This window comes from Crassostrea angulata, chromosome 4 (genome assembly GCF_025612915.1).
Source record: "Crassostrea angulata isolate pt1a10 chromosome 4, ASM2561291v2, whole genome shotgun sequence".
NCBI lineage: Eukaryota > Metazoa > Mollusca > Bivalvia > Ostreida > Ostreidae > Magallana > Magallana angulata.
The window spans coordinates 29,973,788-29,998,195 of NC_069114.1; the positions used below are offsets into that span (position 1 = coordinate 29,973,788).

At 34.7% G+C, this 24,408-nt stretch overlaps 1 protein-coding gene across 1 annotated transcript; it reads left to right on the top strand.

Annotated features, from left to right (window-relative positions):
- The first annotated feature begins 1,432 nt into the window (after positions 1-1,432).
- LOC128179744 (uncharacterized) lies at positions 1,433-19,843 on the top strand. The gene is made up of 9 exons (XM_052847303.1): positions 1,433-1,671; positions 5,028-5,536; positions 7,425-7,491; positions 10,078-10,165; positions 11,071-14,362; positions 14,485-14,599; positions 14,956-15,118; positions 15,857-15,938; positions 16,127-19,843. The coding sequence occupies exons 2-9, from the start codon at positions 5,234-5,236 to the stop codon at positions 16,286-16,288; spliced, it is 4,272 nt and encodes a 1,423-aa protein (XP_052703263.1). The 5' UTR covers positions 1,433-1,671; positions 5,028-5,233; the 3' UTR covers positions 16,289-19,843.
- The last annotated feature ends 4,565 nt before the right edge of the window (positions 19,844-24,408 follow it).

The following is a 24,408-nucleotide window of genomic DNA, read 5'->3' on the forward strand; positions in this document are numbered from 1 at the left end:
ACCGCATTTTATTGTTTATATTAACATCTTTCTTTTAGCTAATTGATAAATTCATTATGAAAAAAAGTAAAATTTCCTAAATTACTGTTAATGTACATAAGTACGTTAGCTAAAAGAAACAGCCAAATTGTCTTTTGTGAGACTTTAATTCTGACATCGTCATATTATTTCGTGCAGTCCGTGATTTTTCCTAAGTCGTTGTAGGTTTGGACCAATCGATAAACAGGGCGTGTCAATATATGCCCTGTCATTTTCTTGTCAGTTTCAGCCGCTGTAGATTTCGACCAATCGATATCGATAAACGGGGCGTGTAGATTTCAGTCTGGCTGTTTCTATTTAAAGGCCGGGGTCGACCTAGATTTTTTGCCACCTGGTAAAATGCTTTCTTTGGTGATTTGTTCGGGATATGAAGGTTGCGACATTGCAAGAAAAAAAAATGACCCGTTAAAACATCTTTCTTGAACTAATTAATAAATTGATTATGAAAATTTAGTAAAATTCACGAAATTACTGTTAATGAACATAAGTACGTTAGCTAAAATAACAGCCAAATAATTTCTTGTGAGACTTTAAGTCTGGCATCATCATGATTATTTCGTGCAGTCCGTGAGTTTACTAAGGTCGCTGTAGATTCAGACCAATCGGTAAACAGGGCGTGTCAATTTCAGTCCTGTCACTTTCAGACGCTGTATAGATTTCGACCAATCGATAAATGGGGCGTGTAAATGCTTCTAATGTCATGTCAGTAAAGATCATATGAAATGAGACTAGTCGTAGAGTTATAAGTTAAGCTGATATATGTGTATCTTCTAGTTCATTCGTTTTAGGTCTACATGCATAGCCTAAAACTGGAATTTTTACTTCAACATTTAAAATGTAAACAAAAATGGTACGCTTTGTAACTCGCTTATAATTCCACAAATAGCACTCAAACTTTGGTTGTCTATTAAATATGCCTTACTGAAACATTGTAAACATTAAAATCGGAAAAATAGTTTTATTTGACCAAAATCGTGACCATGCATGCCCGGCCCTTAAAGATAAAAACTATTTTAAAAATAGTTAATGAATCGTTATAATTATAATGTACGGTTTATAACTAATAGATCATCATTTAATTAACAGTCGAAAAACCTAATTTATCAAGTGTGAAACTATGTAAAGCTTATTTGTGAGTTCATCACCGTTTGTAAATAAGCGGGAAACTGGCGTTGCCACGCAGTCGGTGCGAGCCTGTGTCTGCTCATGCAGAAAAACACGAAAGTAGTTCCCCGAGTTTATTAAATGTGCGCATGTAGTGATGTAAGATAGAAAAACATCAACATTTAATTTAAACATAAATCCATGTAATTTAAAAAATCATTCGTTTGTGGTTTATATTTAAAATGCTTTTTAATAGAATTTTGAATTAAGTCTTTAAAGGTATATTTTCTCTAACGAGTAGGTATATCCGGCGAGAACCTGGAGGAACAACCTCTGGGTAAAATTCAGTGTTGTCTAAATTTTTATATGCCTTCCTCTTTAGTATATCAGTAGATAAATGTAGTTATGTAGCTCAGCATTGTGGAGACAGTGTTCGCACCGAAAAAGGTTCACATGCGAAGAACTGTATATCAGTGACTGTCATGAGAGTTGATTGTTGAACGTACCCCCATCGTCGAAAGTTCCGGGGTAAGTCCTCTTAAATGGATCACTGTTGACATTTAGAAGAGTTTACTCTCTTTCAATGATCTTCAAAAATACCATCTTATCATTATATTTAAGTCCTTACTCAAAATTACCTTAATTGTTGTGCAAAGGAGGCGGTGTCGAGTGTCGACACGGATGTCCTCAAATCGTGAAGGATCGTCAATTTTTTTTATGTTTAGCTTTGATTAACACTGATGAAAGTTGACAATCATTCTGTGTGAAACGAAATGACAAATTTGCTTAGTCTATTTACCAAAATTTGAAGGGTAAAAAGAGAAACATGAAAAATGTTTTGCGTCATGCAATAGGCCTATGTAAGGGAGGTTACTCGTATACCTGTCAAAATATAGTCAGTGAACTGAAGGTTCAGTAATTAGGTCATTTTCCAGAAAGAACTGCTTCTTATTTCTGTTCTTAAGAATCTTATCCAAATCAAGTTGTGATCATAAGGGAAATTTGATTGTCACTTGTTCAAGCATGAGTTGAATGAGGGATATTTGGACCTATTTTTCATATTTAGGAGGGTTTAGGTGGTTCTTTCTGAAAATGAATAAGCGTTGCCTGACCAGTTAAACTAGTCCGTCTAGTCGGCATTAATCAATCGATATCATCAAAATCGTTAAAAAAAATTTAGACCTAGTAGTTTAACTGTTTTGATTGCATTTTGATTGGAGAACTTAATGCTGAGTAATGAAATTACTTAAAGAAATTACTTAATAATGAAGACTACTTATAACAAACATGGTTAATTATTCCTTTTTGTTAGCTTACCTAAGCTGAAAGCTCAAGTGAGCTATTCTTATCACATTTTGTCCGTCGACTGTCTGTCTGTCTGTCCGTCCATCTGTAAACTTTTTACAGTTTGAACTTCTTCTCTAAAACTGCTTGACCATTTTCAACCACATTTGGCACAAAGCATCCTTATGGTAAGACAAATATAAATTACAGAAATAAAGACCAAACTTTATTGGTGTTTCTTGCTGGAAATGAACAAGCGTCACCTGAACAGTTAAACTAGTCTGCATTAATAAATCGATATAATCAAAATCGTTAAAATAATATAGACCTAGTAGTTAACTGTTTTTAATAAATCGATATAATCAAAATCGTTAAAATAATATAAATCTAGTAGTTTAACTGTTTTTTTTAAACCGATACATATATAAGAATTACCTTATGGGATCTATACAAGAGATTATTTATAAAATTTATATTTTCCTCTATCTCTATTTTATATGACTATTTTACATTCTGGTCATGATTTCTTTAGGGCACATTTTCTCCAAGAGGAAACATACCCAAAGTCTATATAGGATAAGGTTTTTCATGGGTATGTTTTTTCCTTGGTACGTTTTCTCTTGGGTACATTTTCTCCTGACACCTTTAGGAAGTTGGGCACAACCTATTATTTGTGGTTTTATTTTCATTTGGTGATCTAGTTTGTATAGCTTGTATTGTACCCCTAGTAAATAAAGCAAAGTAATGTGAATAAAATTTTATTAATTTTTGAGAATGAAAAAGGGCATTGCATACATGTGATAAGTTGAAGACCCTAAAAAAACTGTACAGGACCATAAAAAGTACTCGGTACTGGAATTTTGGTGAAAAAATGTATACTTCCTATAAAAAAATAATACAAAATATGGAACAAAATATTGCTTAAATTCTTCTGATATTAAAGGTAACTTATTTCTTAAATAAAAATATGTATATTGTCTCAAATGTTGTATCTAAATGTTGCAGTCAAGTTTTACATGCTCTAAATTTCTTTATGTGTTTCATAAACACAATTTCTCATGAATTTTTGTAATTTAGCTAGTTTTGATGATGGCTTGTAAAACTTACGTTGATTTGATTAGCTGCAGTTACCAACCTGTTTAGCACCTGGAAAGGTTAAGAATGGCTAAATTGGCAGAATAGCCAATTATATTTGTCTATCGCTGTGCGAACTGCAAATAACATTTCAACATTTTCAGCATCTTTTATGAAACTGCTATGAGTATCTTGACCAAATTTGGTGTGTAGCATATTAAGGAGGAGAGGAACATATATTGTGAGATTCATGACTCCCATCCCCACCGGCCATAAATTTTGGGTAAAACTGTTAAAATTGACGCAATTTTTGAAAATCTTCTATACTTCTGTACATTCAGCAGACAAACTAAGCATATGCCTATGATGAGCAAAATTGTGTTTATAGCTCCAGGGTCAAAAGGGTAGATCTTCAGTAGTCATAAAATAAAAATGAATTATTTCTTTAAAAAAATCTTCCTCTTTCCTACTGGACATACAGCAAACAAACTAAGCATATACAGTAAAACACACTTTTAACAAAGCGCCAGAGACGGGCGATTTAACTTTGTTATAAGCGCTATTTGTTAACAAGTTATAAAGTCTGGGGGAAAGAAAGTAACTACGCTGAAAGTGTTAATTCATTATAAGCATGTTCACTATAACCGTGTTTTACTGTAGTTGTGAATGAGTAAGGAAATCTCAACTCAATAAGGGAAATTAGGACCCAGAGTCAAGAGAACTGGTGTCAGGGGTATGAGCTCTAATGGTAATTTATTGAGAATGCATTTACTTCTCTAAAAATCTTCTTCTTCACAACTGGGCATCAAGCAGGCAAACTATGTGCATGGTTAAAATGAGGAAGTCTAAGAGGTCTAAAATTTTAAATTTCCTGGTTCCACAGTCTGGATACTGGTACATGTACTAAGGTGGGGCTCAATTGGTTATATAGTTAGCATGGAACAGTTAACTCTTATAAATAACCCAGTGGTTAGTGGTTCTGGTGTTAGGGAAATGAAGGGTTTATCACTTCTTCTGTATCAAAAATGTGTTACACCATTGGGCTTAGTTTCCCCCCCCCCCCAAAAAAAAAGATACACCTTTGAGCATCCAGCAGGCAAGTTGAGTAGTGTTTAGAATAGTAAAGTTCATAGTCCTGGAAATTGGAAAACAAAGTTTTCCAAGATAATTCTGTGTCAAGGGAATTTTTTTCGCATATTTAAAAACTCGTGGCTTGTTATTAGCCATGTTAACATTAAAGTTCATAGATCCGTCCCTAATTTTCATTCAGCAATGTGAGATCCCTTGAATGAAAGCTTATCAAATTGTCTTGGGCTATTTAGGCCTATGGGCCCCATGTTTGATTAATGAATGAAAAAGGAAAGAATTAAGAATTAATTTATATCTTTTTCAATTATATTCTCTCCTCATCTCAATGATTTTAGGAAATTGTTCACAGATTTGACATCATTTGTCATTATATCAGCATTTATTAAAGTATCATTTTGTTCATTTTTCAAATCAACTTTATAATTTTACTTTCACAGGATGACAATGGATTTGTCAGGCAGAAAGATGAAGGGATATAAACCAAGAGATAGAATGTTCATGTAAAGCTTTATAAAGCATCATATCTTCCTCGTTAACGACCATGGCCATGCTGCCCCCTCAGAAATCCCTTCGTTTATGTCTGTCCTTATGGTTTGCGATTATGGATCCATGTATGGCAAAGAAGCAGTTCTAAACAAATTCCATGAAGTTTCCTGAGCATAAGCTTTTCATGGAAACTGTGCGACTACCGTCGCCAGTTCAGAAATGGTTCGGTCACCAGCTGGAGATTCGTGGCATCGACTCCGTCATTTATTCCAGACACATAATTCATCTTCTGCAGCAGGACGAAGATGAGATCCAGGACTATGTGGACCTCTTTTTCGATTCTAAAGCAGAGAAAAAGCATCAGTGTAAGGCTGCCAGATACGACAAGAAGAAAGTCAAGAACTCGGAGGAGCGGAAAAAATCTGCTGCTATTGAATGCTTGCAGGCAGTTTCTGATGAGGTAAAATAACAATTTCACTTTTTGGCTTTGTACTTGATCATTTAGAGGTACATTTATTCTATTGGCCCACTATCTGGTTATTTATATCACATGTAGGTGTTTATGTTAATTTTGATTCACACATGTGGATGATTTTACTTAACACTCCAGATTTTAGCAAGTCTCGCACATATTGTTCCAAATCTTCAAACGTCTATAAGCTGTCTGCATTAAATCATCAGGTTTTTTTATTGAGCCAATTTCAGAATTCTAGAATCAAAATAATAGCCACTTTTCTATTTGTGTGTCTGATATATTTATGGACCATCATAAGAGATTCCAACAAACACTTATCTCCGATATATATATATTTAGTTTAAAAATTTAGTTTGTGAATTGTTTTTGTTCAGTTACATATTATTGTTAATTCAGTTAATGACCATTTTGATTTGTACACAAACCTTATTGGTCCAATACTTTGTAGTTTTCATAAAATATAAAGTGATCACACTGTACGGTACTTGAAGTTAATGATATCCATTAAAATATTATTGAGTTCAAACTGTCCAACCTATCAAGGTTAAATAATACCAGGTCATTCACTTTAAGAGAGGGGAATTGTGTATTTTGGTTTCACAAATTAAGGTGTCTCACTACACCTTGAAATAGTTTCTCAGGTCAGCAGAAAATTACTTGAATAAGATAGAAAGCATGATGGATAAGAAGTATATATGTCAAATAGGCGAAAAAATGTGCAAATTTAGATAAAAAATGATATTTTCAAAAATATCACTCAGCAAACATAAACAAAAGTCCCACGTGGATTCGAACTCATGACCTGCGGTTCACAAGCCCGATACTTTAACCACTGAGCTATGACGATACACATCTGAATGGATTGATACAAACAGTTTAACAAAACATTTAAATCGCCATCTTGTGACGTAGTGTTTTAAAAAGTTTAAATCTCGGTGTAGAGTGAAGTACCTTAAGTCTTTATGTTAGTAAAATACAGTGAACTTTTAGGTAAAGTAAAACAGCAACAAACTTGAGTTTTATTGTACAATTCTTTTCAAAATAGTAATGAAAACATGCTTATAGACTATGTGAAGAATGAAAGACTGAATATATGAATTTAGTCACAAATTCACTATGATGAGATGCACAGTTGTTCACTCATTGAAACTTATAGATACTTTGAGACAAGTTCACTCAACAGTCGTATGTTAGAGAATGTCAGGTAATAAATAGAAAAGAGGAAGAAAAAAATTTGTATATAATGAGAGTGTAGGTAACCCAAATTCACAACTTTGATGTGTTAAGATGCTGAAGCTTTTTAAGACAAATGCAAAATAATGACTTTGACTTTGGACTCAAAGGTGAATGAAATATAGCAAATATGCGGAGTGGTTACTTCTGCTGATTTAGCATATATTTGTAGATCGTTGACCCAATGTTATTATTCAGAGGCCTTCAGACTGTCCCCTGTTATGTAGAATTTTGATAAAATGGAATTATGTGCATCTTAATGAAGACACTCTCTTCAGGCACAACCATGAAATGATTATGGAAGGGTGGTTTTAGTGTGCCTAATTATAACCACTCCAGTCTCGAGATTCCCCATGTTTTCTGCTCATGCTAGGAATACACAAGATCTTGGCTTTTAGCCAATATGTCCATTGTTGACTCCAGAGGGGGAAAAATGCACTTTGCTAGGTGTATCAAACATGGGTTTTAGTCTCTCCTCACCATGTACCTGAAAAACTATCTTTAAGGGGCCTGTACTCTATGCTGGAAGGTATTAAATGAAGGATCAAATGTTGAAAGTCTTTGGAAGTGGTACACAGATATACAATGTATGTAAATTGTTATTGTGGCAATGTATTGATTTGAGATCTTTTTTGTACAGGACAATGATATAGAAACTCTTGTGGAAGAATTATGTCACAAACTGAAGAATCTGGAACAACATGATGGTAAGACTTCTTTCCTGTGATTTAAAAAAAAGAATAACATGTTAATTAGTCATTAAAAAATATATACACACTAATTAAAGTATTCTTGGAATTTTTTACATCTTACAACGAAGAGCAATATAGCTAATGTCAACTTAGTACATACATTGTATATATAATGAATCTGTGCATGATTAATTAACATGCATCATAAGTACGCAGAGCTGTTTTCTTTTATTTATTTATTTTTTGGTGGTATGTGTGGAATGTTAGATGATCACATGTTGGGCTTTGTCTTCACAACACAGTACAGTATAGTCAGTCGTCATAATGAGGTCACTTCTCTTCTGCTCTATGAAGCATGGAATTCTGCCATGATTCTGAATACTTGATTGACTGATACAGATGTGCTGCAGTGTATTAGTTATACACTCTCTCTCTCTCTCTCTTTCTCTCTCTCTCTCTCTCTCTCTCTCTCTCTCTCTCTCTCTCTCTCTCTCTCTCATACCTGTTGCCAGAGTCCTTTAGGCTAATAAACACACAAGAAGTCTTGTCATCTGTTAGGCTAGAATTTCTTAAAATCAATAGAATCTTTTATATCAAAAAGATTGTCATATTGTATGTCTATCATAATATTAGCAATAGCTTTGTTATTGATCCCAAAAAGAAAATCCACACCCATTTATGCTTTGTGGTATAAAAAAAGATTTTGATAGAATATAATTAATGCATTTATGTGTGCATGAATTACATACATGTACTAGAAATACACTTGGTATGCAAATCAGTTATTAAAAAAGGTATAATCTTATTCCTGGGTCCTGATGTTGTATCAGATGATATTTTGGATCCAACAATGAGAGTGGTGGATCTAAGAGAAGACGCCTGCTCATTGAAGATTGATTTCTTTTTGTAACTCTGTAATGGGTACACAGACATAGTCATATTTTGTCTGTGGGAAAAGATAACGTATGTAACGTGATATATTTATAGCATAAGTCTATAACATAGATACCATGAAAAAGATATCATGATAATTACACCGTGTGTAGTTTTTGGTGTTTGATATGTGACCTCACAAGGTGAAATGGAGTAGGGAGTGAGTAGACTGTAAATCAAGTACAGGAGGTGGAAAGCGATGAATCACTGCTTTTATTCCCTATTTACTTTAGGGCTTTTGTTTATTTAATTGACAATTTTGACATGCTGCATATTTAACATGTAAAGATACAAGTGTAAATGTCAGAGTTGAGTTAATAGATTCTATGGTAGAAAAAAAACTTGAAAAGTCTTGATACACCTATGCTTGGTCATTTTAAAATTTATATCAGGAGCTAAAATTGTAATGTTGTTACACATCTGTTCACTACTCTTCTACTCTTTAGAATTGTTTGTATGAGCATTTTGATTGAGGAAATAGGCTACATTAAAGCTGTATTATAGCCAGAGCCTTGTATTGTAACATGACAGATCATCACTGCACAATGATTGCACCTTGTCTGTATGGCCTTGATCTTCAGCTGTTCCTACAAACAAACACAAGATATTGTTACTTTTCTTACATACTGCATGTATCAGACCTGCTGACAAAGCAAAATAGCTTTACTTCCTGAATCTTATTGCTCAAACATAAATAAAAAAAGAAGGCCAACCAGATACGGTGGTTTCAACAAGTGGAGGTTTTAAGATAAAGATTTTTATATATCTGCTATTGCATTGAATGAATTTTTAAAGATAAAAAGCAAAAATATGCATGAGTATTCATGCACTTTTTTATGTAATTTTCAATGTCAGATGATATAATCTGTTTATTAATTAAGTTTTTTTAGCCACTTTTGATCAAATCCCCATTTGTTGAATTTTGGAGTGATTGACTTGTTGTCAAAATCTACTGGTATTCACTAACACATGGAACAAAATGAATTATCAGATCATACATTCCACAGAAATTGTTGCATCTTTTCAAAGAGATGGCATGCAAAATGAAGTTGAAAAAGAGGTTACTTCAAGGGCTCAGAGCTAGTACTATGGAATGATTTAAATTCAGAGGGTCCAGTTTTGTGAGAGAGTCTGTTTAATCATGCATAACAGTAGAGTTGTCATCTTTATTATGCAAAAATTATGAAGCTAGAAAAGTCTGCTTTCATTATGGTAGAGAAGTAGTAAACTTCATCAATAATATTTAGTATTGCAGTTGAATAGTTATGTTTGGTTGTGTATAATGCTTAGGATGTGAACTTTCATATGACTTTTACCTGAAGTAGTTCTGTTTGATCATGCATGACTCTAGAGAGGTAGATTTTTAAATTAAAGAGATTTATAGGGCCTTCTGAAATCAGAATCATGCATGATGTTTTGACAATCCACACACTGCACAGCGCCACTTGAATGGGAAAGAGTACCTGAATAACTTATTCTGGTTGTAAATTTTGTTGCCTGAATTACTACAGTTATCTTGTTCAGTCTCGTGCAGTCTTAGGTTTCATGGAATATCCATGGTCCAAACTTTAACAAAAAGAACTGGCTATTCTGCTTTGTATTAATATTGTCATTAAGCACAGGTACATTTATAAACTTGCATAACAATTGCAGACTTTGTATTTTCAGAAGGCAATGCCACGAACAGCCAAGTGGCGATCACCAGTTCATCTGAGAGTGATTCCAGCAGCTCAGAACTTGAAAACCCAGCTGAAAGGTAAAACAACCATCTCTGAAACATTTTCACAGATCTAGCAAACTCACTAAAAACTGTTTAAATTTAATGTATATTTGATAATAGTATGAATATGCTTAGCAAAGTAGGATTTTTTTCGTCTCTCTATATAGACAAGCATGAAAACAATGAAAACAAATTTCAAAGAATCAGGGTATTGTTAAACTCATCATTTAGATAAAAAGTATTTCTCATTATATACCCTTCAGTATCAAACGTATACATACTGCAATAAAGGTTAAAAAAAAAATTCCAACCTACTAACCTTACTTTTTTTCAGCATGAAAGCGGAAACAAACCTTTATTTTTTTTTAGGCCTTATCAAAATATGATGTTTTTCTTTATTTGTAAAAAAGTGCTAAGCAAAATTTGATTTTGACCTTACAGAGTACTGAGTGTAGGCAAGTGATAATCATTTTTTTTTATCAGTGTGTGACAAGTGCTAAGTAAAGGTATCATTTCATAGCTTTATATCTGACATATAGCTTTATATCTGACATAAACAAACACTGTACAGGTTACAAACCTGTTTTTAGACAAAGGTAATACAAATATGACACACAAGCCTTCAAAATGTCAGAATTTGCACTTTTTGTATATAGGGTTTATGGAAGATTGTCTTAATATTTAGGCATGTGTAAACACCTTTGGCAAGAACTTGAATAAGGTGATGAATCGTTTTGTCAGACTATTGCACAATGTGAAATTTTATTCATAAATATATACTTTGAAAAAAAAAATGATTTATATATGTAAATTACATTTAGATTGATCTCTTCTAATGTCCCTGTTCTAAAAGGTTATTATTCAGGGTATTGGTATTCAATTTTCAAATACATTGATTTTCACACTGTGATATTTATGTGACCTCTTTTCTTGTCATTAAGATATTATGCCGCTTTCCCTGCCCTACATGGAAAAGATCAAAACAGCACTCCCAATGAATCACAGAGTGTTTGGAAAAACAACCCAATCACAAAACCAAAAGCTGACCAAACAGGGGAAATAGAGGCTGAGTCAAGTCAGGAGGAACTTCATCCAAAACACAACCAGCAAGAGCAGCTATCACCCAAAACCCTGAACAGGAAGAAGAAGAAGCAGACTGTTAAAAAACTGCATGCGAAAAGAACACCATCCAGAAAAGACGATAGCTGTTACAGAGTTTGTCGTTTTCTGAGTTTGCCAAATGGAAGTCTCAATATTGAAAATCCTGCCACCCAGGCCCATTCTTTGCAGGACCAAGAGCTCTGTTCTCAAGTGGAAACTATGCTGAAAGAAATGCTCTTGCAGAAAGAAGAACAAGCCTTGAAAATGCCTAGTCCTGAGGGAAGAATGAGAAAGACATTATTTGTTGGAGATACAGCTTGGGAAAATAGTCCAGAGGGAACCGATGGGTCAGTGAGTCCAGAACTTCAAGAGGATGATTCCTGGTACACTCAGCCGATAGATATCTTGTTTACATCTGAGGAGCCACGGCAACGTTTGTACAAAAGAAACAACAGCAGTTCAGCGTCACCTTACCAACAAAGATCTGGAAGCATCAGTCCCATTAGTCCCAACGACAGTCTCAACCAGCAATCTCTCAATGAATCCCCGAAAGAAAGTCAGTTTCTTTTTCCTTACTCTTCTTCAGATACCAGTGAGACTAAGAACTGCTTCCCTCCTGATCCGACCTTTTCTCTGTTCAACCAATCAGAGCCAAAAGCAATACCATCTCAAAACTCTGATTTGAATCCAGATATGTCTGGGTTTCCTGTCCTTTCTCCCTTTGACAACCTTCCACAAGCAGCACCTTCAAGTGAGAGGGAAGAAAGATACAGAGCAAACAGTTTCACAGAAAACATTTCTAACAGCTTGAGTTTGACAACGGTCAGTGACTTGGAAGATATAAACAAAGGAGTGGATGATCTTGATTTTGATATAAATTTGACATCTCCTGACAATTTGTTGGATCACCAGTACATGGAACAGTTTATGAATACAGCTAATGACCAAGAGGTATACTATTGGGATAACAATTTGCAGAGTTTTGATGGATTTCTACCATGGACGATGGCAACAACTTGGCCATCTAAAGTATTGGTGGACGATTTAATGCCAGTTGTTAGTTGGGAAGAAAGATATGAAGGCTATTCAGCAGATTTCTACAATCATTTAAAACTCGGAAAAATCTGGCAAGTCTGGGATGTAAATTATCAGAAGATAACAGGAGCCTACTGCAGTCCCTGGAAAAATCTTCTTCAAACCTGCTGGAGTGACCATGGATTGTTTGGAATGTCTAATCACTGGAACCCTGACACACATAGACAACAGGCAGACATCTGGGGAAATTATGGCATATGTTCGGAATCTACCTCTTGGGGGGATTACGGAAAATTGAAAGATTCTTATCAACAGAGCTGGTTGGATGAAGGCCCAGGCACATTGGAGACCCCTGATGACCGTATTCTACAAGAGGATCCATGTAATCCCTTGGTGATGGTTGATGTAGATCAAGATTCGATGGTGTGCCAACTTGAAAACCAGAACAGTGAGCTTATTCCTCAGATCCAGTTTGATCTTGTCTCTGAGACAGGAAGCGAGTATGATAATGTCCTTTCAGACGGAGAAAATGATCAACTTAGCAACAGTGAGGAGGAGCAGAGCTACTGTAGGAGTGTCTCCTACGGGGATTTCCAGACAATGTGGTCCATGGTAGAGCATTCAACTCCAAAGAAATTCAACCTGTCCCAAAGTTTTGAATTGGTTCCTTCTGAACGATCAGCATTTGTTGATGTTGTACCCAAGAAGATTCATCATGTCCAAAGTGAACCCAATTTAGTAACACAAGAAAGAGATTCTCTGTCAGCATCTGTAAACAAAAGTCGTAGCTGTAAATCTGACTCGAGCTCTCCAGAAGAACATTTGTACTTTTCTCAGAAGACCCACTTTCAACCAATTCAGTCACCAGTTGCCCAATACACAGGTTCCACTTACAACCTCAGAGACCTCTTTGGGGGTTATGCACCATCAAAGACGCCATACCAGAAGTTTCAGAAAAATACGTATGATGATGCTGATGATGATGAAGAAGAATTGTTTGTTCCTATGTTCAAGATCCGAAAAGATCAAGATAAATATATACAAACAAGTGAAAGTTTAGACAATTGTGCAGAGGATAAAGATTCAATTGAATATTACAAAAATCAAGCAGATTTTCAAGAGTTGGAAAATGGTGGACAGGTCTTTGATTTGTTTGGATATGTTGATAATTTAACAGAGTGTTTGGAATCAACCCCTCAAAACCTGTTGGATTGTGTGAACAATTATGTGGATTCAGGATATGAGGATATAGATCAGCCTGTTCAAGATAGAGAGGAAGCAGACAGAAGTGGCTTTTATGGAGTAGGCATCTTTGAGAAGAAAAATAGGGATCCTTGGTCAATAGAAAACTTTCAAACTAAGAGTAACAGAAGTTGTGGAGAGGGATTCAGTATTGGGGGAAATTGGCAGTCCAAGATAAGTGCACCTGTAAATGAAAATACACTGAAGCCATCGGATGAATCAAAACATGGTCCTTGTTCTTGTGGGAAGGTTGCAGATTTTGAAAATTGGGAAGAAAATACAAGCAAAATTGCTTGTGTATGCAAGCCTCCTGTTCACCGCTGGGTCATTCAGGAGGCTTGGGGCCTGAACCCTGGGAGTGGAGGCGAAATGGAGGCCGCCACTAAACACAGTATATGGAGCAGCGGATATGAAGATGGAGCATTTTCTGAAATGTTTTACTATCCAGGGCAAGATGAAGAGTCTGTATCAGAGCAGTTGAACATGGAAGGAAATTCTTCCTCAAAGGTCGAGGAGCATTCGGAAGAAAATGAACTCAACCTCTTTGAGTATAATCAGGATTTGGTCAGTGATGAAAATGAAGGCAACTGCAGAATGGGAAGTGAGAAGATATCTGACCAACCTAATTCATACCAAGCAGAATTCGATCCTTATGGCCAATCTTTTATGGAGATGACATCATATTTTAGGGATGATATTTCTGATGCTAGCAAGGCCAGACCTGATCAGCAGTGTGTTGGCCAGTTAGGGAAAGAAAATCATCCACCTTCTAAAAATGAGTCTGACATTGTCAAAGTAAAGTTGGTCATCAAGAAAGGAAAGAAGAAGCAAGACTTTGAGAATCTAGATACTCATGTAAGTGCTATTGACAAGTAAACAAAATTGAAAAATTATATTTGAGTTGTTTTGTTGCAACTTCATGTACAACGTACTATTTTACATTGTTTTGTTTATGTGCCTCTTTCATATATTTATAGCCACCTCTGTTCAAGCCAATGCCTGTTTCTGCTGTGTATTCATGTGAATTGGAGCATGCTTGGATGAATAATATGGAGGTGGAATATCTCTTCCCTCAATCCTCTAGCAGTAAGGGTAAGCTCGTGTTAAACTGTTCTATTTTAATGATATTCTGATTATTAATAAAGTTTTTATTGTGAGCAAAATTAAGAATTTAATGTAATCAATCAACAGAATGTGCATAGATCAAGGGGTTTAAAATGTTTGACCAGTAACTGAAGAAGTCAGCAATTAAAATGCTGGGGTATTAAGTCCTTGCACAAGACACTTTTTCTGCATTGTTTCGGTCCATCTTGCTAAAATACTGCAGGATTTAGTGTCCTATTCAGGCAGATTCAGAACTTGTATCTGAGCGGAAGTTTATTTCTAGGATCACATTGATTTTGATTACGTTAGACAACAAGCAGTAAGTAAACTGTTTATAATTGTAGGGAAGAAAAAGCCCTGCACCTTTTTCTTGGAGGGAAACTGTCGACGCACAGACTGCAAGTTTGCCCATGATCTGTCCCACATCACCTGTCGCTTTTGGGAGGAAGGAGACTGTTTCAAGGGAGAGTTATGTCCCTTTCTTCATGGATACAGTCCTTATAAAAGGTGAAGAAGAATTAATATCATAAGGAATATCAGAAATAGAGAGAGAGAGAGGAGAGATTTTTAAAAGCAGTTGCTAAAGAACTATATATGATATTAGTTAAATTCGGCCCCCATAATTCGCTATTTTCAAAATGATTCAGGTACATTAATTTGTTGTGTTAATTTATAAAAGAGTTGATATAAAATATGTTTTTCGCCTATTTATTTGATTTATATGCACTCACTGGCAGTATATGACGTCAGAAGTGACGCTATTTTTATAATTCAATCAAAATCAGTCAAAAATAGACATTTTTCTTATCTTTTTTCGAATGGGAAATATAGAGCGACTCTTTGAACAAGAACGAACTTTTTGTCACTTATAAGTATTGGAGAGATACATCTTTGGTGAAAATATTTTGTTTGTTCAAGCAGTCGCTCAATGTTTCCTTAAAGAAAAACTGCTTCAAAACAAGTTGTTTTTTGCTAGAAATGAGAAAATGGCGGGAAAAGGTAAACTTTATGATGTCATATTATTAAATTGTGGGCACTAAAATCAAAATAAAAATTATGAAAAAACTTCAAATGTATATTTGTACAAATAAAACAAAGAATTACAGTAAAATGACAATGTTCATTTAAGGGGGCCATTTTAGGCTCAAACCAAATATAGTCCTTTGTGGCTATATTAAAGACAAATAATTTTTTTTAACAATAATATGGATGGATATCATTTTACTCCTTTATCATTTATTTTAGACATGTTTCTGAAAGGAAGGAGTCAAAGCAATTTCATTTGGAAGCAGAAGATTTCCCCAACTTGACAAAAAGCGAATCCAAGGTATTTGAGCAAATGAAAGACTTCACTAGTTAACATTATTTTCTCAATATTCTATCTCCTCCATGAAGGCATCTTCTTATGATTATAATAAGCATTTTTCTATCAAATGTACATGTAATATTCACTAGGGTAAGTAACCCAGAACCAAATCAATTGCATAATGGTACACATAATTCATATTTTATTAGAAAGATCGAGCCAAGAAAGACAAGTATCACAAACTGAACAAATACAAGGCTTCTAAGACACAGCTTAGGACACAGATCAACAAGAAGATTCAGAAAAATAATGGCATCCAAGAAACAACAGCAAGCCTCTCCAAGAAATTAAAGCAAAAGGGCTCACAGTGAGGAAAAGTTGAGGGGGTGGTACGGGGACCCAATGAATGGAGGGTCCCCACAAAGATTGTGAAAAGAGGACCCTGTTTGATGGAGGATCAGCTCTCAGCTGTTGTCTTCATTAAAGTATGGGCTTGTGTAGAATCTAGTCAAAAGTTTTTTGTGCAAACAGAGACTAGTTGTCTTGTTTCTTTCGAAATAAGCAGATTGCACCCCCACAATTTTTTAAAGGTAAACCAAAAAAGGGGAAACCTTGGCTACCCTTTTTTTAAATGAAATTTTTTTTATCATTCATTTTTCTTTTGATTTAAATTCCTGGTAACAATTTGAATATGTTTGAAACTACTAATATGTATTAACAAATTTGACCAGATTGGCAAAAGTCCTTTTAGCAACCAGACACTGCAAAGCTTATACAATTACATCAACATGTTAACAGCATAGCAGATTATCATTAATAGATGATTTTGATGTATTGTTTTTGACATGTATGTATTGTTTTTGACACGTTTACAAAATTTTAAGTCAGTTGCATAAGTAAAACAGAGAAAAGCCTGTTTCATGAAGATAAAAAAAAAGATCTGAAATACTTGATGTTTATGGCACTTGCTGTAAACATTATTTTTATTTCAGGACCTAAATAAGTTTGGAGTTTCTATTTGTACGGTGATTCAAAAAGAGCAGAAATATGTTGAAAATAATTCAGAGAAATATGAAAATCTGGGGAAAGTGGCACTCATTGTTAGTGGTATAAGTCAGCATCAATACCCCAGATTTAATTTAAAATGCATGATACATGTCATTTGAATGATGTAGCCTTTCATATGTGTACCAAAATCTCCTTAATCAATCTACCTACAAGTGAACTCTGATTTTATTGTACATTTACCTGAGAAAACTGACGTAATGATGCTTAATTCTTCAAAGTGAAATGGTAGACAAAGAAAATGTTCATTTTGTATATATGTACATATATATAGAAGTCCCAATCACATTTGTTTCCATGGGATATGAACAAAGAAACTGACCCACGTGTGAGAGAAACTTATTGAAGGCAACTCAAAATTTATAAAAAACAGAAAAAAATCTTCAGGAAAATTGCTGAGAAAAAGATAAAGAGATTGAGTGAAAATGTGTGACTGTGTTTGTGTGTTTTAGTACCTGAACATGAATATGCCTGATTTATGAGATATGAAAGAGTTTTACCGATTGATTGTGTGTAAAAGCCTGAAGTGTCCACATGATCCTGAAAGGTGTGTGAAAGAGGAACATTGAAAAAAAATGGTTCATGAAATGCTAAAAATGTTACTAGTACAAGTTCAGAGTATTAAGGTATTGAGCAAAAATAGATTTTGTAGTTAAATATGGTAAAAAGGTTAGAAGAAAGTTTTTTTTCTTTCTTGCAAAATAATCAATAAAGATTTGATTATTACTGGTAGTTTACCAGAAGTTTAGTAACTACATGTAATTCCAATGAAACCTGTGAACTAAAAATTTGATGATTTTTTTTTGTTCAAAAGAATGGGTAAAAGAATGTGAATGAAATAAGGGTGTTTGAAAATAAATGTGTTGAATGTTGCAACAGAGGGTCCCAAGTCTACCAGTAGTGGGTAATGTACTCTGAATTAGAAAGTGGCTGAGTCGCATCACAACTTGTATGTGCAATTCTCACTCAGCCGCTAAAGGAAAGTAAAGTTTATTGTTTTGTGATGACTTTGCCTATTGTGTGAATGTGTGATACGCTGTAGAAATTGCCAACTCTGGGCTGGCTCTATTTTGTTATTTTAGAGGTCTGTAAATGTTTTTTTTTTTTGTTTTCAAAAGAACATTTAACTACCGGTACATGTTCTATCATATGAATAGAAACATAGTTTTTACTTCTTTGTGCACACTGTATGGACTGTGTTCACAGTGTAGTTTGGTATGTTGAAGATGAATCATATGAAGTAGCAAGTTACAAGGCAGATACAATTCTTTCTACAACCAGTTATCTGCTACAGACAAACATGTGATGGAATCTGTACATGTTACACTTTCTAGTTTATTGGAAGGAGGAATATGTGTATGCTCTAGTATTTTCATGTTTTTTGAAAACTCAGATGTTAAATCTCTTAGTTTTTGCTGTAAAAATATGTCAACACATTCATTTGTTAGCTTTAGAAATATTTCAATACTTTCTTTAATCTGTCTCTCCTCCTCCTGATTTTTCTGTGTTTATATATACCTGGATTTTCCAAAGCTCAGTTCTATAGTTTAATACTAGAAGCTTTTGCTTCCCTTGTAGTGAATATAATTGACATGTAAATTCCAATCTGTTCTAAAGGTGAAAGAAAGATTCGTCTTTTAAGATGCTGAACTTTCATTGATGATACTATAAAACCTTGTCATTCGTAGAAAGCCTAGTAAAGTCCAGCATGTACAATGAATAATTTGAAATCACCATTACTATCATAGTTATGGGTCTGTTATTGTCTTGCATTCTGCAGTGCTGAGATGAGTAAATATTCTTTGTTTAAGCCCTATCTACTGGGGCATCCATACCCCAGGAGATATTCATTGTGCATACAAAGTCATCAAATTCACTGTTTTATCACTAAACTAAGGAAAAAACAGAAAGAAAAACCATCATTATTAAATTTCATTCATTGATAATTATTGATGGGTTTTTTCCTTGGCATGTTTATTTATTTTTAGATTCCTTGAATCCTCTTCATTGATATTCATAAGCATATTTTTCTTTTGCTTTCATTCCAAATGTTTATGACATAGAACCATTTATTCACCCAAATTCATGTTTTATCCAAAACTTACCTAAAGTTTGGCTCCAAATTATTTATGAAAGTAACAAAATTTTATTGATTTATTATTTAACATAAAGTCATCATTGCCTTTATTTAAATCATATAATATGGTCATTTTTTTGTTTTGAAAAGAGAAAAAAAAATTGCTTAAAAATAACCCCAGAACAAGTTTGCAGTAGCTTTGTCAATTTTTTGTTTTAAGACATATGTAAAGATACAGTGTGTGTAGTCTAAAATTAGTCGAAATTTTAACAACTTTTTTTTTCTGTGTTCACACATGTCGGATAAAAATACATCGTGGAATCCTTACGCCATTTAAAGGAATATCAATTTACAAAGTAAGCACTAATTAAAAGAGTATAGCATTTGCAGATTTTCAAACTGTTTTTCTTGTTGAAAGCAAGTTCAAACTCTTTTAAATGCAGATTGATTAGGAATAAATGTTGTGTTAGAATCTTTTACTTTACTGAGAAGTAAATAATGTAATGATGGTGCAACTCATCATTGAAAGAAATAGTTAATGAACTAATTGAGAAATCTTTAAAAAAAAAATCAACTACAAAGATCTGAATACACTGAACGTATTTGGCTTGTTTTCCATCTTTGTCATAGCCATACAATCTACAGTTGTAGACCATTATTTAAACATTTTGAGGTGTGTGTTATTACCATACTTGGCAACACTAATGTTTTACATTTCTGAGTAAAGGTAGTATATTGTACACCTGAAGGTTATCTTTACGGAAATAAAGTGGATGGAAATAAATGAAGTCTTTTTGTGGTTCTTTTCTGTATTTAGGTCAATTGAGTCACTCGGACTAGGGTATGGATAATCCGAGATTCCTTTGACTCTAGCTCTTCTCTTTATATGAAATTATTGTTTTCATACATCAAGTGATAAAAGTTGGGGAGCAACAGTCGACTCTCGAGTTAGGATTAAGGCTTGAAATGTGAACATGAGTCAGTCCACAGGCTATTGTGATCAGGTGATCTACGGGCAACTGTACTCGGGTAACCGCCAAGGCCTGTAGGTCTCTTTTTTTTTTTTTCTCACTAAAGTGTCTTCAAATTCTCATTTTTTTTTTAATTTTACGTCAATTCAAATCAGCTGTTAATTTGACGTGATAGTGATGTGATTTCACAAAAAAGATGTCTCTATTAGCGATCAAAGCCGTCACTGGTGTTGTACTGGTAACAAATTAGTTTAAAACTGTTCGAACATTTGATCGGAAGCCAACATCAGCCGTGGATTTTGTAGATCTCATCGACCTTTCCACGACTCATTACGAACGTGTTCGATACACGAGATTTAGATTCGCTGAAAAATTAGTTCTCTCAATTATACCCCACGCAACGAAGTTGCGAGGGGTACATGTATAATGTTTTGACCCGTCAGTGAGTCGGTCCCGTTTTTTGTAAGCGGAACTCCTCTTAAACTGTTAAGATCGACGGACAACCCCAACAATCTTTTACGTGATTGATAGAATAACAAAAGTAGGTGTCAGACCCAAAACTTAAAAAAATTATCAACAAAAAGAGAGAATCTCTGTCAAGAAAATAAACGAAACAACCAATAATTTTGCAGAGGAAAGGTAAATATCTAGAAAAATTCGCGTCCAACCGGCACGGAGAAATACATAAAGTAAAGCAAGACGGCGCAGCTTGGCCGAAGATAAATGTAGTAAATAAGATACATGTAATCCAAAATAGCGATATTTGGCTATATGTATATTATGGCTTGGTAATTTTGTAATCTAACACGAAAAAAAAAATAAGAGGCACATCGATCTTCCTCTGAGTAGGGAAAACAGAAAATCAGAATCATTTTACAAATGAGACAAACATCTGACGACAAATTGTACCAACTGGACAGTAAAATACGATAAATTATCAGCAGACTAGGGACATACTTACCGGAATTCTCCTCAGACATTCAAAGAAATAAAAAATAACGACCGCTGTGGTAACAGCCGAATACCTTAAAACAGGTAGGTGTTACAACCACAAACTTTACAAAGACGGCATGAGCTGCTATTAAAAGTTGGCTAAAGGAAATATCAGAACAAGGTTAAAAGGATTGCTGGGAAGATCCAAATAGCACAACATCCACAGTAGGTAAGTCGGTGTTGGTATTTCCACAATATGTATATCAACAACTATGCTTACCATGTGTTTCGCAGTGCATATCATTCCCAACAACTATATCAACCATGTTTTTGTGCAATATAAATGACCTCCCGTAATTCAATAGCTCAACCATTTGCTGATGACTGCCCTCTATACAAAAAAATAAGTAGGATCTAAAAAAATTACAAAAACGGACAAGCAATTTGGGAATGCAGTTTAACGCCAAAAATATATTATATCATATATTGTCAATAAATAAGAAAACATTAAAATTTTAGCAACTCAACTAACATATTTTACAGGAAGTTCAAGACAACCCTTATCTTGGTCTACACAATTTACTGATCTAAACTGAAATGCACACATCTACAACGTGTGTAAAGAAAATGCAGAATGACCGCTTATATCTTCTTTATTCGATCTCTCATGGAATATGGTGCTACATTCTGGAACCCAAATTTAAAGGAGATGCATATAAATTGAAGATACAAAATAGAGCCACCGGAGTTATCTATAAGGATTACAAAAGAAGGAAAAAGGGAAAAATAACAAAGATGAGGGAAAGAACTTGAGAAAAGGGAGACTAGAAGATAAAAGATTTAGCTTACGGCTGATGCTAATGTACAAGATAGTGGAGAGTCGGTGCTTGCTCTACCCACCAAAAATCAAATTTCAAAAACAAAAAAGGCCAAACTACAAGATACCAAGAATTTGGAACATCAGACATTTAAGGGAACTGCGTGCGGAATAACTCTCGAAGTCCTCGTTTTGATAAAAGACAGCATAAACTAACAAAAAAAACGTTTCAGTAATTCCAACCATCAACTGGAACCACCTGATAGAAATGGTCGTGAAAGTCACGTAGTAGAGGCATTTAGGACCACCATAGCTGAACCGTCACTACTAACTCCTGAACTCCTGGCCGACTCTCTCTCTCTCTCTCTCTCTCTCTCTCTCTCTCTCTGTTGCATAAAGACCAAGATTGGGTTCTGCAACAGATCCAAATATTGCAGCGCTTTGGAAGCGTATAGGGGCATACACTGAATTTGTGAATGTGTACAATATTATGGCTTCCTATTTATACAAGTACATAGGCGTCGGAAGCAAATTGAAAGTGGGGGGGCTAGACTAATCCTCAGAAATATTGAGAAAAAAGTAATTCCAAAAATCATGGAAATCCTAATCCGTGGGGGGGGGGGGGGGGGGGGGGGAAGGATACCTATACTTCCAAAAACAAAAAAATTACTTACCCAAATTTTTTTTCCAAAATCATGGAATTCCTAATCCGTGGGGGGGGGGGGGGGGGGGGGGGGCTAGTATACTTCTGAAACTAACTGCTCAATCTTTCAAGGTAAATTTAGGAACAATAATCTTTCCTACGACAAAAAGTGGGGGGGGGGGGGGGGGGGGCTGAACCCTCTATCATGCTATGTTTGTAATGGTTACGTATAACTTTGCAAAAAAAGTGGGGGGGCTAAGCCCCCCCTAGCCCCCCCGGTTCCGACGCCTATGAAGTATATCTATTTGACAAAATATGGATTTTAAAATATCTCTTAAAAGAGAAATCCCGACATACAAGAAAACAAATATGATTTTAAATTACAGTTAAATCGATAGAATTCTATTGAGAATGATTAAAATATTTTGTTGAGCTGACTAAAATAACGGGTGCGGCAGTTCTAATAAGACGTCAACACCTCTCCAGATTTAGCTCCATAAAGAATATGTTCACTAATTAACATGGAAGGAAAATAGCGGGAAGGGCAGCTTTCTTCGAGTATGTTGTATCGTTTTTAGCTGAGCGAAAGGCTCAAGTGAGCTTTTCTGTTCAAATGTTGTTCATTTTACGTCTGTATGTCCGTGAACATTTTACATTTTCGACTTCGTGTCTAGAACCGATTTCAACTAAACTTGGCACTTTAGCTTCCTTGGGCAAAGGGGATTCAAGTTTGTTGAAACACAAAGGCCACACTCTTTGATAAAGATAGATACTAAAGAATGGTCTTGGTAAATTTGCTAGAGATTGCATGATTATCCGCTGGATTCATGAAGGCTTCAAGATCCTCAGTCTGATGCTGCGGATATTCTTTAGGCCAGTGTTAAATATGTGGTTAAAGAAGTGGTAATGCTTTATGTTCAAATTGAGTATAACATTGAATTTTTAATTAATTAGTAAAATTAATTTTTTAATGTCATTTCAAATATCAAAGTCTAATTATCATGAAGATTTCATACCGACTAACTAAATAAAATCAAAATTAAACTAACCCCATTGCGTACATAATCGGACAAAAAATTCGCTATTTAACATCCTGGATTAACCATGTATGGTTGGGGGTTAATATATATATATATAGAGAGAGAGAGAGAGAGAGAGAGAGAGAGAGAGAGAAAATAAAAGTGCTCAGTCAGCAATCTGAAGAAAAAAAATATCGGAAAATCTGGATTACCTTTCCCTATTTATTTTCTTTACACATGAAGTACATTTTCAAGTGAAAGAAATATCTCCTATTTTAACACGTGTACCTTGTTAGACTCCGATTCCTGTAAATACAAGATATTAGATTTCATGCACGTAGTGAATCAAAAACAATTTCATTATGTCTGAGTATTTATTTGCCAATAATTGCCAACCCTAGAGTTGAAATATCACCAATCACGTGATGGAACAGCGGCTATTGGATTCGTTTCCTCGCGTTTCCTGGTGTATATCATACACTGTTCTATCCTTGGGTGGCTCACAAGCAACCGATAGCGCCAACCATCCCACAGGTATTTATTATATAAATTCATTCATCAACATTGTCTCCTGAATACTTCTAACGGGTGTATCTTTGTTTCAGGGCATTGGATTTATTCATTAACCGATGGGAATTTTATCATTTTTAAATCCCCCGATACTTAAGAAACAGCAACTTTTGAGCGGCTGTACATATTAAAAGGGAAAGCAAAAATCTTTTAGAACGACTTTGGTGAATATTCTTTACCTTTCCCCCCTCTTTAGAAATAATCACAAAATCGTTCATTTTTCTCCATATTTTATCACCATTGCCGTAAATGTCAAGAGTTTTTTAAAGAGAGAGTCTGGCTCACTATTATTGTTAAAAATGTAAAATCCAGTATTTGTTGGATCTATTTGAATATTAAATACCGTAATCAAACAATACAAGGATACATGCAACCTTTAGAAAGCTAGACATACGC